At 31.9% G+C, this 18,650-nt stretch overlaps 2 protein-coding genes across 2 annotated transcripts in view; both read right to left on the bottom strand.

Annotated features, from left to right (window-relative positions):
- Positions 1-429: 429 nt before the first annotated feature.
- The window catches only part of LOC135951528 (uncharacterized), a 224,011-nt gene continuing 205,790 nt past the window's right edge, over positions 430-18,650 (bottom strand). The window contains exons 6-11 of the mRNA XM_065501193.1: positions 6,751-6,846; positions 4,884-5,077; positions 3,946-4,171; positions 1,149-1,586; positions 880-1,078; positions 430-766 (exon numbers count right to left, since the gene is read on the bottom strand). Coding sequence (XP_065357265.1) covers positions 602-766; positions 880-1,078; positions 1,149-1,586; positions 3,946-4,171; positions 4,884-5,077; positions 6,751-6,846 — 1,318 coding nt within the window. The 3' untranslated portion in view covers positions 430-601. The remainder of the gene's footprint in view (positions 767-879; positions 1,079-1,148; positions 1,587-3,945; positions 4,172-4,883; positions 5,078-6,750; positions 6,847-18,650) is intronic.
- Positions 11,656-18,530, bottom strand: LOC135952547 (mucin-2-like). Its single transcript, XM_065502549.1, has 3 exons — positions 18,526-18,530; positions 17,579-18,121; positions 11,656-15,442 (listed from the first exon to the last, which is right to left on the bottom strand). The coding sequence occupies exons 1-3, from the start codon at positions 18,528-18,530 to the stop codon at positions 11,656-11,658; spliced, it is 4,335 nt and encodes a 1,444-aa protein (XP_065358621.1).

Consider the following 18,650-nt stretch of genomic DNA (forward strand, 5'->3'; position numbering starts at 1 on the left):
GGGTTTAAACGATTAAACAAAATATTAATTAATACTAATATTGCGCTTAAATGTGGCCATATTAATGTTTATGCTTTTTACAAAGAAAACAAATGAGTTAATTATTAAATAAGTTTTTTTGTTTTCTTTTAAATTCTCTATTATTTATATTAAACAACTAAAACTTATTTATAAAATTAATACGAATAAAAAAAATAAACAAAATTTTGAATAAATAATTTGGTTTAACAAACAAAAAAAAGTAGAACTAAATTATAAAAAAACACCGAAATGCAAAAAAATAAATAAATTCTTTTAACAATGATTTTGCGAAATTTCAATAATTTTTAGTTTAAATTGAAAATTTTCCTATACAAAAAAATTCCTTAACTAAATTATTAATTACTTTATATATAAATCGTAAATTGTTTGCCTTTTGCTTAGAAACTTTATAATTTGTGCTTAATTTTTTTTATGATTTTAAATTTATTTGAAAAACGAGTGAATGTTTTTATTTTAAGAATAGAATTTTGAATATCTAAATATTTTGTGCCATATAAAGTTTTTCAAAATTTATTTCTAAAATTGTTACTTTTTTTTGCGGAAATCATTCATGTGTCATTTACGCTGAATCTTCAATGTCGTTGTCGATACGTGATGATCGTATGCCAGTCTTGCCGGTCCATGGGTAAATATCAGGACAGGGTTGACAGGTCTTCATGTAACGGACGCCAGATTTATGCCAAAGATTACATACTTTAGGATTGTTGCAACGTTTGGGACGATCCTGAAAAGAAATGGGAAATGTCGGTTAAAAATATAATGAAAAATTATCAAGAGAGATGTGAAAATAATTGAGGGAATTAATTAATCAATAAACTGTTCAATCGAGTTACTCACCGAATAATCACATTGGAAAGGTTGGAATGTATTCATTCTGGAAATGGGCGTAGGATCTCTAACCCATTGTAGTGCTTGCCAATTGGTAACAATCCAAACATCAGGCATGGCATTAATAGCATCCAAGAATTTAATAAAACCTTCTTTATGATGAGGCTGAGTAAACCAAGCAGCATGATAGAACAAACCAAAAGGAGCTCTAAAACAATAAAACACCAAATAATAAATATTTTCATAATTATCTAAGTTAAATCTCTACAATTCCTTACCTGTTTGTCGTATAATGTCTTTCGAAATTCTTCATTATCATTTTCGTTACTCCTTCCGATTCCGAAGGATTAGAACAAGCATCACCCATAGAACAACGGCCACCATTCAAATCTTGCCACATAACCATTGGTACTTGCCACACACCCGGATAACTCTTCGTGGGACAGGGTGGTATCATACAGTCATGGAAAATTTTATAATCCAAGGTATAGGGCCAAGAGGGAGGACGATTTTCATAGACAGGCATAGATGAGTCATAAGTGAAGTTGGAATCGTATAACATTTTGTACATTTTATTGCCACCCACTGACAAGAAGGGAGCGCGCATGCCTCTGACATCGGATAGCTTGACACCACCATAGGCAGACAAGATTTCACGTTGGCCAGCTACTTCACGGGTCCATTTCTTTTGAGAGAATTGTTCACCGAAACTATGCCTATAGTTGGGGAGATTTTTTGTTTGTGGTTTGCAAGACGGGAAGAGGAAATTGTGTTATATATTAATAATACAGTTTAGTTTTGTTTATTTGGGTTAAAAAGTTAATTTTGTGATATTTTTGGTGCATATTGTTTTGTGGTGAAGCATTTGGTGCTGTGAATTTTTAGTAAAGAGTAACGAGTTTTATTAATGTTATTTAGGTTTATTGGGGTTATCTTTTTGTGGATCTTTACAAACCTTTTTTTTGTTTAAGGTGTAAGTGATCTGTGGGTTTAACTTACCTTAAGAAAAATTATTGTGTAAGTTTTATATACAGACTAAATTAATTTTGATTTATAATAAATCTTGATCAAATCAAAGGCAAACATTTTATTTATAATACAAATGCAAAATAAAGCTGTTCATTCAGTGTAAGATAATCTTAGTTTAAATAATGTTTAAACTAGTCATGCGGTTTTTCACGGCGTCTGTGAAATCTGTTGGTATTTATGAAGTCACCCATGCACAGTGGAACAGAATCTCAATATTTTGGATTTAAATCTGTAATTCCTAACTGGTGGATCCGATTGACTTGAAATTTCGCATAGGTGTAGCAGAGGAGTATTCGAGTTTAAGCCCTCAAGAGCAGTGCTGTATAGTCTCAAAGAAAAACAACTCAGACATGGACAATTTTTAAACACTTGTGAATTTCTTGTGGTTCATCCAATTTAAAAGATTTTTTTCTTAAAATATAAAAACCATGTTATTTATCTCAAGTTTTACCCATTTGAAAATTAAAATTTCAAAATGCCAAAATTGTTTTAAAATTTCAGACACAATTTATGACCGATTTTGTTAAAATTTTTCACATTAGTTAAATTAATAAATAAAAAATCATATAAAAAATTCGGGTTAAAAAGTATTTTTCCGTCGTTGGAATGGTCTTAGAAATTTCTAACATCAATCCATCGTGGTAGTCGTGATATTTTGCATATATTTCAGCCATTTGTGGCCGATTTTTCTGAATTGAAATAGCAACCGAACCAGGGCTATAGAGGATATATTTATGTATGTATCAATAAAGTATGTAAGTTATTTAGGCATCTCAACAGGGATTTCTTTCAAATAGAAAAAGCCTCATAAAATCTAATAAGAGTTTTTCTACACAGAGAAAACGGATTCGTGATAGCAACCGAATTTGTTGCTAATCGAATGACTCTATCTTAGTGACCGAATTTTACAGTTGTGGCTACAATATTTTGGAATGGGTAACCAAAGTTTGATTGCCTCAACTGAAATTCTTCTTTATCAACTGACTTTCTGTTGTTATAACTGAAAAATTCTATGTGTGCAACCGAATCATTTGATTGGCAACAAATTCGGTTGCTATCACGAATCTGTTTTCTCTGTGTAGGCTCTTACCAAAGTTAACTTGTTTTTTATCGAAATTTTGAAGTACTGAAAAATTCCATAAGTTGGAACCAAACGCTTAACAGTTTTAGATATTGTGATGCATTCCTAGTTATTAGTATTATTGTTTTAACAGCTCCGCACCAAATGTGAACTTTTGGGGAATTGGGGGATTTGCTATTCCTAAATCATACATTTCTTTCCAGCTTTACTAACTTTTCGGACGCTCTATATTAATCTCAGAGCGTGATATTGCAATGTTTTGTAATGTCAGAGTATTATACATTTAATTACCTTTCCAACAATATCAAATTAAAGTATTGCAGGTCAATAACAAAACCAAGTTGGACACATCTTCAAGACATCATCAATGATAGGTAAACGACAATGTATATTCGTCGACGACATATGAGGGACAGCCTAAACAAATCGTCAACGACTTTTTCGAACAAATGTCGCGAAAATCGTGTACGACTAAAAAAGTGACAATGTCGTTTAGTTTGTCGTTTACACAATAAAAATGAAAAGTTCGGCTATATGTTTACAAAAGACCACATTCAAGTTAATGTCGCTCAACTTTTTGTCAACATTCTAGACATTGTCGCTCATCTTGTCATCAATTGTGTTTGATATAAGACATGTCTTATATAAATCGTCAAAGCCTACTGGGAAGTATTTTCTACTTTTATACAGAAGGTTACTTCGTAACTCAATTCGAACACGAAAATTTTCGGTTTTTTATGCCAAATAATACGGAAGTATTCACTTTAAAATCAAATTAATCCTAAAATTTGTATATTGTGTTGTTTTGAAAAAGTTAAAATTTGTTAATATTTAGTTATTTTCTGTTTACTACTCGTGCAGTTTTTTTTTTTTTCAATAAAAGTGTAGGTGGTGGGTGCTTTAAATTTCAAACATAAAAACTACATACAAAGGTCACACAATACGAACAAAAAACGAATACTTACGATACAGTATGTGAAGCCATTTCATGACCATCCGAATACAAATTCTGTACTTGACTATAATCGGTCCATTCGTGGGAGACATAAAAAGTGGCCGTGATGGGACAACCATTAGGATTAACACGACCCTTTTCGAATAAATCAATATACAATTGTTTATTCAAGTCATTGACCGAATCATCAAAGGTAATCAAAACAATTTGAGGAACTTGTTCCACCGGTAGATCAGCTGTGGTTTTTTTTTAGGGAGGGGCAACAAACCAAAAGGGCAACACATGACCAAACAATATGGGGGGTTTGGGCAAAATGATATTAATGATATTTTTTACAAATATGGTTTAATTATGAGGTTAAGCACACAGAAATAGGTTTTTGGGTTGAGAGGGGGTAATGGTAATTGATGAAAAAGCACATGAAAATAAAAAGAAAACAAGAAAAAAAATCATAAATAAAATTCACCAAAAAATTATTTAAAAAAATAAATTAAAAATTTTGTTTTCTTTTAGTTTATAACAGGTTTTTTGGATTTGATGTTATGATGCTTGATGGTTTATAGATTTAACATTTATTTTTTACAACTTACGATACGGTATGTGAAGCCATTTCATGGCCATCCGCATATAAATCTTGGACCATACCATAATCGGTCCATTCATGTGACACATAAAATGTGCCTCTGATGGGACAACCATTGGGATTTTTACGTGTTTCATTGTTAAATATTTCATCATAGTAATCAATATTTAGTGTACTAACAGCATCATCAAATGTTATCAATACTATTTGAGGAACTTCTTCCAATTTTAAATCTCCTAAATAGTTATTGTTGTTATAAAATATGTATATTGGTTTAAATGCATAAAATCATAGTAATTTTTCAGAGACTTACAATTTTTTAAACGATTTTATAGTATTTAATTGTGTATAAGATTTAAACTTACCGGGTATATCCCTGCCACCACAATAACAATCGGGCAATAGACACACATCTTTACGGCATTTGGCGGCGGTTTTATCAGGTTGAGGTTGTGGATATAGAGGATCTGGCCGGGTGGGTGGATTTTTATAAATATCAACGAATTCTTGAGCCTTGCTGACAATAGTACCGGAAGGTTTCAATGTGGGACGAGTACGTCTGAAAAATGGAAAATATTTTATGTAAGTTATGGGGTTTTACTAAAAATTGTAATTTCTGGAATTAACAGTTTATAACATTTTATGTTTAAACCAGTGGCTGCCACTCAAATGTTCTAAAAGGACGAACTCAATCGAATTTCAAGAAATTATTAGCGTAGTCTTTAAAGAAAATACTGTTATACTGGAGATTTCTATAGAAAAAAGTGTGATTCTGATGATTTTCTATAGAAAAATTTTGTGTACTGAAGATATTTTATAGAAAATAGTGTTCTAATGATCATCTATAGAAAATATTGTTATACACAAGATTATCTATGGATATGGCTATTATACTGAATATTTTCTGTAGAAAATAGTGTTATACACAAGATTTTCTATAGAAAATAGTGTTATACACAAGATTTTCTATAGAAAATAGTGTTATACACAAGATTTTCTATAGAAAATAGTGTTATACACAAGATTTTCTGTAGAAAATACTGTTATACACAAGATTTTCTATAGAAAATAGTGTTATACACAAGATTTTCTATAGAAAATAGTGTTGTACACAAGATTTTCTATAGAAAATAGTGTTATAGACAAGATTTTCTATAGAAAATAGTGTTATAGACAAGATTTTCTATAGAAAATAGTGTTATAGACAAGATTTTCTATAGAAAATAGTGTTATAGACAAGATTTTCTATAGAAAATAGTGTTATAGACAAGATTTTCTATAGAAAATAGTGTTATAGACAAGATTTTGTATAGAAAATACTGTTATCCACAAGATTTTCTATAGAAAATACTGTTATACACAAGATTTTCTATAGAAAATACTGTTATACACAAGATTTTCTATAGAAAATACTGTTATACACAAGATTTTCTATAGAAAATACTGTTATACACAAGATTTTCTATAGAAAATACTGTTATACACAAGATTTTCTATAGAAAATACTGTTATACACAAGATTTTCTATAGAAAATACTGTTATACACAAGATTTTCTATAGAAAATACTGTTATACACAAGATTTTCTATAGAAAATACTGTTATACACAAGATTTTCTATAGAAAATACTGTTATACACAAGATTTTCTATAGAAAATACTGTTATACACAAGATTTTCTATAGAAAATACTGTTATACACAAGATTTTCTATAGAAAATACTGTTATACACAGGATTTTCTATTGAATATCAAATAGTATCCATTCCTGTTTCAGTATAAACAAAAACTCCAATACATTCATAACGTCGTTACTGTTTTAAGACAGTGGTCGGCACTCATAGCCTCTAAGAGCCGATCGCCGTCGAAAGTTCAGATGTTTACAATACGATTTCAAGTGAAACTCGTTAAAATTATTGTATAAAAATGGAAATTAAATGGGGATTGCTAATCGTTTTATGCAACATTACAATACTTTAACAAATGTGACAAGTTCTGTGGCTATCACTGATTTAAAATTACAGAAAAATATTGATTCTAATGAACAAAATACATCAAACATTATGATCAAATGAATGAGTCTATTAAAGCACAAATTACAGACGTTTCTAATAAAATTTTGAAGATAATAATGCAAATTTGAATAAAGTGAATCAATGTATTTCAAAATTTTTGTTTTACTGTCATGAAACTATACTCTAAATAAATTTTTAAAATTCAATAAAAACTTACGGTGGATGTGTTCCACGATTGCTGGTTACTGGTGCCGCATCACGATCCCCTTGATAAGCTGAGTTGCCGCGATTCCTGTTGCTATTCGAATTGATTCTAATTATTTTCAATTTTATATAATTTTGTATAGCAAAATTTAGTAAAAACAAAAAAAAAAAACAAACAGGAATAATAGAAGTTAGAGAAAAAAAGAAAAAGACAAGATTTTAGAAACAAGGCAGCATAACACTTTCAGTCATGAAGAAACAAAACAAAACGACACTTAAATAAATAAATTTAACAAAACAGGTTAGTAACAAATAATAAATAGATAAAATAATTTACAAAATACCAAACAATAAAATATTAACAAAAGCACCAAAAATACAAAAAAATCTAAAATAACATTAACTATCTACAGTGATGACTTCCTCCAAAATAGTGATTATAATTTTTTCAAATAATGCATGTTATAAATACAGTGAGAACCAAAAAAGTAAGAGAGATTGGTGGTAGATGAATTTGTTTGATTTGTACAATTTTTACAGTAATGTTTAATATTTCTTATTTTCTTTTTTTAAATATGTGGGTAGTGTATATAGTTTTTTCTGTAAAAAAAGTTTGGAAACTGCAAATAAATAGATAATGTAGGATGTTTTCGTTTATTTTCTGAAAAAGTTTAAGGTGTTTGGATAATTTGGATAAATGTTTGGATTTTCTAGGGTAATGTGGGTGATTTCAAATATATATATTTATGGGAGTTCGACGTTTAATATTCGTAATAAGAGAGTTGGGGGGTCAGGTAAATTATTGTTTTACTAGAGTTGATTTTGAATTTATTAACGCTGCTGTTAGTTTCGATTAAGTGCGCAGAGTATTCTTCTCTTTGTTATTTATAAAAGACTTGCCTAGCTCGAGAAAGATTTTTCAAAAGTTTCAGAATGTAGTGTTCCATGTGTACGCTAAGTTAATTTTAGAGAGGTTTGATTTTGGTGGCTTCAAACGATGATTGATAAACTCTACCAAAGGACATGGTATTAATCTTCTATAATGCAAATTATTACATCAATTCACAATATTTAGCTTTATATTATATTTATTTTTCTAGGATTTTGTATCTAAATGTATTATGTTATTGTTATGAATTCTATTATAGATGCATGAACTACATATGTACGTCTTTGAAGTTAATTTATTTTAAATCTAATGCATTAAATATACTTTTGATGTTTTAAATGGAATTATATTTTAAAAGTCTTGTATTGAATTTAAACATGTGAGGCAATGAATAATGTACTTCTACTTCTCGAGTTTTGTCAGCTAAAGTTCTCTTAATTAAACATTCGAAAAAAACTAAATGATTTTAATGACATTTCATATATATAATTATTTAATATTTGATTTAAAGTTTAGTTTACTTCCTGAATATCATATGTCTGCTGATTTTTCAAACCACGCCTATATAAAGATTGGGGGATTATTTTTGAACTTGTTTGTAAAAGAAACTCATTCGAATTTCTATGCTTTATATATTGAATTTCGAAAATGTTTTCGTTGGAATCGAATTTCACAAAAACCCCCAGACTAAGACAAATTAAAAGGGAACAAATATAATAAGTTGTTTGTAGTATGGAAAAGTCTTTGATTTTTAAATTCAATCTAAGACGTCTGGCGAACATTTTGAAATTTTCTTTCTAAATGTTCATAAATTTCTTTGACTTAGAAATGAATTCATGGTAGTAAAGTTTCCTAGCAACATGTTCTTAAATTTGTATTGGATGTGAGACTAAAAAATGCGGGATTTATAATAGATTACATATCTTTTGAAAATGTCGAATTTTGTACCAACGAATCGTCATTACGGGAAGTTTTGCTTTAATTCTTTAATTTGAAAAAAGTGCCTCTGAAGCACACCGATTGCTCACCGCAGCTTATGGTGAGTGTGTTCCATCGGTTGAGAGAGGCGTGCGAGAGATTGTTTGTGCGTTTCAGAAGTGTTTATTTTGACACGGAAGACAAAGATCGCCCAGGCCAGCCAAAAAATTTTTAAGACCAACAGTTGGAGGCATTACTCCATTAAGATTATTGTCAAACTCTTCAAGAGCTTGTAAAATCATTGAGAGCTATTCAAGAAGCAATTTCAAAACGTTTGTGAGCAGCATGATTAGGTACCATGTGAATTGAAGCCGAGAGACCTTGAAAGGCGATTTTGCATGTCCGAAATTATGTTATAAAAGAAAATAATTCTTGCGATGGAAAATGGATCTATTACGATAACCGGAAGCGTAAGAGATCGTATGTGAAGCCCGGTCTGCCCGGCCGAAATGACACCAAAGCCAAAAATCCATGCTGTTAAGGTAATTCTCTATATTTGGTAAGAACAAAAGGGTCATATCTATTATGAGCTGCTGAAATCTGGCCAGACCATCACAAGTAGGAACCTGTACCGAACGCAACTGATTCGTTTAAAGCGAGCATAGATAGAAAAACTCCCAGAATATGCGGTCAGACATGAAACTATAATATTCCATCATCACATCGCTCGGCCACATTATGCAGTACCTGTTAAAAAGTGTTTAGAATGAAGTGTTTGTTAACTTTTGCCACACCCGCTTTATTCCCAGCTGTTCAATTGGTTACTTTTAGTGTGGACTGAATTGTCACTTTCGTGTCTCTAAGTAATCTACGGTGTAGTCACTTTAAACTTTGTTTGTACTTCATCTTAGTATTGTCCTTCTGTATGCGGGAGTTCAGTCTTTGTAATCTATGTAAGGTCAATTGACTTCTACCTAGAACACGATAAGCGATATAGGTAAAATCATTAGTTCGGGACAGCCACTCAGAACTGCTGATCTAACATTGCTCCTGACCATTCGTCAAAGCAAGATACCGATAGAAATGTTTAATGAATAATTTGGGCTTTATTTCTCGTTTGTTGGATTTGTAGATTCTCAAAGAGCGGATCAGTCTAACATGCACATAAATAAGGTTGTATGTATTTGTCAGGTATCGTTCTAATCTAAGAAATTAATCCTATATCTACTCACAATCGTAATATGTGCATGGATAAGTCTGAGAATAATACGGCACTCAGAGAAATGTGAGTGCAGTATTATCAAACATGAAGAGGCTACTCAACTTTGTATAAAATATCAAGCCATACTAAATGGTTTTGTTTAATGCTTGAGCAGAGGTAGGTGTGAGAACAAGAACTGTCAGAGTTGCTTTTTTTGGATCAATTGGGTACAAATTTCTAGTTTTTGCTAGTTTGGTAGGTTTATTACGATTGTTTTTAGCAAATCTTACTAAATTGTGAATTTGCTATAAATTTCGAAATCGATTAAATATAGATAGCATTACTCAAATATTTGGAATACGGTTGGAAAATTATTTGATGAGTGGCAAAGCTGATTTGAAGTGTGTTAAATTGTTGAATCACTGTGATAATACATCATACAACAGCAATTACTTTCTCAATTGTTGATTCCCAAATTTAAAAGATGGATCAAGGGAAAGAGTTTTTACGCAGATATGGAAGTTATATAGAGGTAAATTTTAAGTATTTTTCCAAGGGGACGATGGAACCATCAATTTACATTTCGATATTATTATGTTGAAGATCAACATTTCCAGGCCATTCTCAATCCAGATCGTACTTTAATATATCGAAAATGTTGTTTAAAGCTTCAAGATTTAAAACATCTATAAAATTACCCTATAATATTATTAAATCATATAAAAAAGTTTATAAATAAATTAAGTGTATTATTTCTTGCATTATTTCAAATCAAATATACTCTTTCATTAACAAAAGTGCAAGTAACAATTAATAAGAAAAACAAAAGCTAATTAAGGGGTGCATTTACTAAAAAAGGAACTTTTTCGGTTCTCACATTTTTGATTAAAAAATGTATGTGCGAAATTTCAAATAAAAATTCAATTCTAAAAATTATATTTATGTAGGTTTAACAAATAAAATAATGGTTGGTTTATTAAAAAAGAACGAATTTGACCACCACCTGATTTTTTTTATTGCCAAACTAAATTTATTTATTTTTTTTTAATTTTTTGTAAATTTTGGTGAAAAAAACAAATCTCTAAAATATTACTCAGCGTACAACGTGAAAAAATACTAAAAATATTATGCTAAAGTTTTGCTTTAAACTTTAATTTAAATGTAGTTTTTAAAGTTGGAGTTAATAAGAGAGACAAATATTTATTGTGAATTTGCTTTAATATTTTTTTGTAGCTAAATTTTGAGTTTTAGTAGTAAAGATTTTTGATTTCTTATTGAAAGTCCCAACAGAAAAAAGTGCATTTTGGTTCTAGATCACGTTATGGATATGGAATAGAAAGATACAAATATGGAATAAAATTATGACGTATCTTTGGAAATTTTTTTAGAATCTGGCTATATTTTGTAAAAATGATATCAGGACTAGGTAAAATATTTCGACTTGGAAATGCTCAGGAATTTCTGCATATACTTTCTGGTGAAAATATTTAAACAATGTCAGGAATTGAGCAAATATTTCAGTCAGAAATTAAGTCAAGTTACTGAAATATACTTGGTCTAATAAGATATCAGGTATTTGAAATATATTTCGTTAAGAAATATGCCAGGAAAAAGGAATATATTTCGTCCAGGAAAAATAATATTATGTAGGAAATATGTGAGCATTCATCCAGTTATATAGTTACAAATGTATCAGAATATTTAAGACAATGCCATAAATAATTCCAATTTAAATCTATCCATCCTTATATCCCAAGTGATCTTTAGAACCCTTATTATTCAGTTTATTTTTTTAAAGCCAGTGAAAATATATTTTTTTTTAATTTCTTAAAGTGGTAGAACAAAAGGAGTTTTTTGTTTGTTGAAAAAAAAAAAACAAAAATGATTTTTTATGTAAAATTGCTTGAATATTAATACCTCGTAGGAATTTCATTGCATTTAGCATTTGACGTAGTATCAGAACATTTAACCGTAGAACCCAAAGAGAATTTATTATTTGATCTGCCCGCTGCCGCTGAGGAGGAATTAGGTCCAGCATTATTATTGTTACCATTGAGCGAGGAGGAAGAGGAGGGGGAGGCTGTAGCAGCTGCTGCAGCAGCTATTGATGATTTAAGAGCACTATTTACTCTTGAGGCACGAGCTGGTGGCAAATTAACCGAGGATGAAGATGCTGCTCCCGCTGTTGAATGTTTGTTTGTTTGACTGGAGTAGGCATAAGCAGGAGGTGATGGTGGTGGTGGTTGCGGTGTTGTTGTTGTTGTAGTAGTAGTAGTTGATGTTGTAGTTGTTGTAGTTGAGGAGGAAGACGAGGAAGTTAAATAACTATAGGTTGAGGATGGAAATTTGGGAAAGTATTTAGGCGTGGTTGTGGTGCTTGTCGGTGAAGTGAAACTAATTTGATATTTCTGTGTTGTACTAGAGTTGTTGGTGGCTTTGGCTGTAGCTGTTGTTTTTATTGTTGGTGTTGTTGTTGTAGTGGTGGGTGTGGTGGAGTGTGTGCTTGTGTAATGTATGGAATTCAAATTAGTTGTTTGTAATGCCGTGCTAGTGCTATAGGCAGTGGTAGGGGGTTTGGCTGTAGTGGTAGGTCTAAGGGTCGTGGTGGTAGTCGTAGTCCATGAAGGTCTTTGTCCGGTGGCAGCATATAGATTTTTGATTTCTTGTACGGCTGCCTTGATTTCGGGTTCCGAAAAGTCATTGACAAATTGCGGTGAGGATGATTCGTTTTCATCACTATCAACACCGGCCAAGAATAACTGCAATTGTTCGAGTACCGAGGAAGCTTTGAATTTAGCATTTCCCGGCTTTGTGGAAGATGTTATATAGCCAGCATTCTGTAGGCTTTCTGCCAAAGTATGTTCTCCTGTTTGTTGTCTGTATTTGTTGGAGTAGTAGTATTTCAAGGGTCTATCTGTTATTCCATCGGCTTGTTCTTTTTCCGTAGTCTCTGTGGATTTTATGCTTTCAATATTGTTATCTTGGTTATTAAGCACCGGCGAGGCTACTAAAGCTTCGGCTCTGGGATGTTGTTCTAAAGCTTCGTTTTCATAATGCTTTTTAAGCTCCTGTTTGAAGCTATGATAATTTTCCCTAGGTTTAATGGAATTTATGGTAGGAGTTCTTTGATTTTGTAACGCAGATATGCGTGCTCTTTGTATCTTACGTCTGCCTTGCAGCTGAGGTGCCGGAGCTGTAGTAGTAATTTCTTCTAGAACCGGCTTGAAACGTTGCTTTGGTGCATAAGTAGTGGGTTCATCTCTTTCCAATAAATTGGTGGCTGTGGCAGCTGTATACCTTGATCTTCCTCTTGGTCTAGGCTTTTCTGAAACTTCATTACGATTATAGCCGTGCACTCTTAAAGAAGAGGTATTCAAAATTGTGGACATAGTTGTGGGTGTTGTACTTTCGGTGGTGGGAGCTTTTGTGGTCGTCGTAGTGCTGGTTGTGGTTGATGTTGTTGTGCTGCTTAAACTAGGCTTATTGTTGCTATTCCTTACATTTCCAATTACTACATCACTTATACTGAAATTCCGTGTATTTGTTGCCATTGTGGCAATTAAGGTCTCATTGATATTTTTCGGTGGGGAAGTTATTATAAAGTAGCTTCTTAAGGGTTTGCTGGTTGTCTGCAAAAATGGATGTTGTGTACTGGTGTAATATTTTGGTTTTACGGTGGATCTCGCCGAAGAAAATGATGATCTCTCTTCCTTTTGCAGGAGATTTTCTAAACTTTTAAATGGGGACACAAATCGTTGACTGGAAGATGTGGTACTTTTTTGTAAGCTATCTTTGAAAACCGCAGATCTTGCGGTAAATGTTTGTAGGGGTCTCTCAGTAGTAGTGGTAGTAGAGGCAGTAGTTGTAGTTCTAGGTGTTGTGGTGGAGGTTGTCGTTGTAGTTCTGGGCGTTGTGGATGTAGTAGTGGTTGTAGTTCTGGGTGTTGTGGTGGTAGTTGTTGAAGTGGTGGTTGTTGTTGTTCTGGGCAAATATTCTTTAGCCACCGATTGCAATTTATTAGACTCTGTTGGTATTCTATAACTATAATCGTAGAAAGTTTGTACTCTAGGACTGAAAGTGCTTGAAGATGTTGGTGGTATAGTTTGTATAGTGGGTCTGCCATTGCGCCAAGTTCTTAAAGGAGGAGCATATGTAGTTGGCTGTATATCATCATCGTAATATGTTTCTACATAAACTACTTCAGTATGAGGTCTAAATATTGGCTTTTCTGTGGTGGTGCTAGTTGTAGAGCTAGTGGTGCTTAATTTTGTGGTAGGAGCTTCTGTGGTGGTGGTTGTTGTAGAACTCGTAGTTGTTGTGGGTGTGGTGGTCTTGTCTGTCGTTGAACTGCTGGAAGGTATACTAAAGTATTGTATGGCTGGTCTTCTTTCATATAATGGCCTCGAGGTCTCTTCTATGTGCGGCAATTGTTGGGCTCTCAATGTAAAACCATTACTACCCGTTTGCAGACTATACTCGAATGGCTTGGCTTCAGTTGAGGTTCTAAACGTTCCCGGATATCTTAGGGTAGTTGAGGAGCTTGCACCATTCAATACCTCGGCCTCTTCTTCAGATTCAAATTTACCTCTGGCATAGGTTTCCGTGGAGACCGCTTTAAAACTTTGTGGTGCCACATCTGAGATTACATAATTTTTGATCTGAGTTTTAACATCTTTGAAATTTGATTTAGATTTCTTATCCTCTGTGAATTCATTGCTTTTAAGGCCACCATAAATATCGTAACTTTTCGATTTAAATTCACTTACCGACTTATCGGTTTGCGAACGTACTAAATTGCCGCGCGGGCTTGTAGCATAGTTTTCAGAGGCATAAGCACCTCTATCGTGGGGATTTGATTTATAATGAGTACCGGAATTGCGACTTTTTGGTGGCTCAGCACTTTGTACTTGAACATTTTGGCTCTCATCAAACACTGTCTCAACATCCTCTAGACTCTGTAAATTGGCATCCTTGTGAGTTCGAGTACTTTTGGATGCTAGCACCTGTCTAGAGTGTGGATGTGTTTGTACAGTTACTCTGGCCGTGGAAATTTCTGGTTCGATAACAACCGTTTGAGGGGTATGTTTAGGCAAATGGGGCTTGTATGTGATGGGATTAAAGGTGGGAGACTTTGATGGAGTTGGATTTGTGGTGGTAGTAGTAGTAGGGGGAGTTGTTGTTGTCTGGAATTGTGTGTTGGTGGGTTCTGGTCTGAAATGTTTTTGTGGTACTTGTGACTTTTGTTGTTGTAGTTGTTCTGGTTGTTGTTGTAGTAATTTTTTATTGGCATGCGTTTGTTTGGATCTGTTGGAGAAATCCACATTATCCGTTAATAGAGTTAGTAAAAACTTTTCAGTTTTATTGGCCTTAATTAAAGGTAGAAATTCTTGTAGAGGTTGTTGTTCTTGTACAAGTGAAGTGATTGTAGTTGTTGTTGATGTTGGTAATAGTAATGTTGTTGTTGTTGATGATTTAGAATTAATCAATTGCAGTGGTGGTGGTTTTTGTTGTTGTTGTGCATTTCTATTGTTATTATTTGTATTAATATTGTTGCTATGATTTCTTAATTTGCCAATATTAAATATAATTTGCTCATTATCATCCTCCTGAGAGTTGTAATGATAATCTAAAGACTCTACTTGATGCTGATTATGGTCATGGTTATTGTAAGACAGTGGGGTTTTATGATAAAAACTACTAAGTTATAATGCACACAGAGAGAAAGACAGAAATAGAGTGTGTGAGAGAGAGAGAGAAAGTGGTGGAAACACAAAGGTTAAATAGTAAAAAAGACAACACATTAAAAGAGATCAGTTCATATGATTAGGAAAGGTCACAGTGGTCATGATTGATTTTTATTTTATTAAAAAAAAAGAAAAAAAAAGAAGTTTGTTTTAGTTTAAAAAAATGTTTCTTAAGGTTTTAATTTAACAAATAAATGTTTTCTTAATAGTTTTTCTATTGCTATTGTATCCTTGGGTTCTCACTGACTGTTTAACGCTTTTGCTGTAAAAAAAAGATTTTTTTCTTTCGCTTGTTTACTTGGAACCCAAAAAAAGGCATGCATACTTGGGATGGGGTTAGAGATGGCAACACTTATTTAGATCATGCTCATGCATGCTTAAAACATAAAACATGCAACATTTAGATATTCACATATAAAATGTCAAGATTTTTAGTCTGATTTTCTTATATTCAATTATGTTTGAGGGACATGCTAAGGTTTGGTTGTAGACTGTTCATGCAATAAGGAAGTCTCAGGGTTTCTGGTTTACGAAATGGTAAGGGGCTTAGTTTCTATTTAGCAGTTCTTATGTTTTAGTAATGAAACCATAAAGAAAAATTATGAAGATTTTTTAAAACATATTTATATAAAAAATAGCAGGAATTGAAGTACAAATGATTTGTAAGCTTTAAAGTTACTTTCGAGAGTAGATCTTTTATGAAAGCTGTAGTCAATAATAGGCCTATTCTCACCGTGTTGTGATTTCTGGGGCCGAATTGCCGCATTCGAATAATATTGAAAGAAATTTTATTTGTTTGAATTTGTGTTAGTGGTCGGCACTAGGGTTCTATAGCTGAAACAAAAAGTCGACTTTTCGACCTTTTCAGTTTTTTAAAAAGTCGACTTTTCAAACTTTCGACTTTTGGTAATTTATGAAAAGTCGACTTTCCAACTATTTTCGACTTTTTTCAACTTTTTACCGTTTCTTGTAAAAATACATGGTAAAAAACATTACAAAAAATGCAAGTGTACCAAACTGCAATAGTTTTAATATAATGGTAAAATTAAATATTTTTTTTACAATCTAAAAAGTCGACTTTTATCGCCTATTCGACTTTGGGATAACATAATCGATTGTTCGACTTTTTTCAGGAAAAAGTCGATTGTTCGATTGTTATAGAACCCTAGTCGGCACTAATATTCATAAGGGGCCAATAGCAAACGACCATTCAAATGTTAACAACAAGAATGTTGGCGAAACCCGGTAAAATCAACAAAAAGGAAAAAATGTAAGATTTTACATCCAATAAGAATAACGAAATTCTATTTTTAAATTGACCCAGAGAAAACTGTTGTTTGTATAACTTAACATGGATTCGATATTTCTTGAGGTTCTCATTCAATGAGCACATTTGGTGAGCCAATATGTTTACAATAAACATTTCTAAATGTATGAATTATTTCAACAACATTTTCATTATGGTTTCATTAAACTCTCGACAAAAGAACACCTAAGCCTATCTCCTTAAACGCATGCTTATACCTATTACATGCTTTCCAATATGATATCCAAAAAAATATATATAAAATACAGATTTTTAACAAGAATGATAAACATGCAAATATAATATAACATTCCTCGCATTCATTATTAATGAGTATGTCTTAAAACAGGACTATTTTCAAATAGATCTCCTCCATGTTTACTGGGACATTCTGTTGTATGTGATCGTGTCTATGATAAAAGTGTAATTGGTGGATGTTTGGAGTGTGTAATTGTGTAGGTAAATGTAAGTTTTACTATGATTCAAGCCAATCAAATCTACAGATACAGATGGATGGATAGATAGATAGAATATAGAGTACTATAGAAGAAAAACCTAATGAATTTAAGGATTTTTTTTCAATAATTTCATAACATTCAAGAACATTAAAAGCCAAATAAGTATATATTTTTTTTTAGTTTTAAAGCTCTATTAGATTTTTTTTACTAAAAATAAAGATGATTTTGAATATTATAATCCAAATTATGAACCAGTTGGTGTTTTGGGTGGTAAAAATAGTAGAGAGGAGTGAAAGAGAGAAGAGAGTAGAGAGAAAAAAAATACCTTGATTTGGTTGTGGTGATTGGAGGACTAGTAGTTTTACTTAATTTTGTGGTTGAAGGTTTGGGTGTTGTTGTAGTGGTGGTTGTAGTAGTGGTAGTGGTGGATGTACTAGTACTTGTTGATGTAGCCGGCGTCGTTGCTGGTCTTGTGGTTCTGACCGTTGGCAATGCAGTTGATAAAATAATTTCTGGTCTTGTATTTATTCTATTCTTTGGTTTCGTATTCTGAGAACTTTGTAATTTTGTACCAATTATATTGTAGTCATCATTATTATTATTATTATTTTTATTCAATGTTGCCTTAACTTTAGGCTTATATGTTGTTAAAGTTGGTGCCGGTGTATGCAGTTTATCATTGTAATAATAATCCGGATCATCTACATATTCCGTTTCGTATATATATTCATCGGGGTCATTAAGATTCAAGAGCGACCTTGGTGTGGTTAAAGTACTATAATAATTGCGTTCATTATTTCCATTGATTAGGCTACGCACAGTCGATGAGGGACCACTACCTAAAGTTTGTATCGCTACTTGTTCTTTCCTGTAAAGTGTTGATTTGTACAAATTGTTTGGTTGGTTTTTGTTTTGTGGGATTTTTAGTTTTTTGGGGAATTTTTGATAAAGTTGGGGGGGAGAGAAATAGAAATAAAACAATTTTGATGTTTCTCTTTAGTATTTGTTATGGAATATTGTGTTTTTGTATATGTGTCAAAGTTATTTATTTATTTTTGGTTTAGCTTGAAACTGGTGGAGATGATTTTTGGGCCTAGATTTGGTCTTAAGGGGGACTTTTCTTTATTTGTTTTTTTTTTTATTATTTAAAATTTTATTAGAAGCATGCCTTTTATTTACTCATGACCCTAAAGTATGATTTTGATTTTTAATAATTTTTTGTTTATTTAATTTCTTTTTTTTTATTTATTCTTGGTTAGATTTTATGTTAGCATCATGTTTTTTTTTTCTTTAAACATTTTGTTTATTGTTTGAGTTTAACAATTATTATTTTTGTTTATTAATATATTGTTTTAAAATGTTTGTGTGTGTATTTATTTTTTGATTAGCTAGTTCTA

This window comes from Calliphora vicina, chromosome 2 (genome assembly GCF_958450345.1).
Source record: "Calliphora vicina chromosome 2, idCalVici1.1, whole genome shotgun sequence".
Taxonomy (NCBI): Eukaryota; Metazoa; Arthropoda; class Insecta; order Diptera; family Calliphoridae; genus Calliphora; species Calliphora vicina.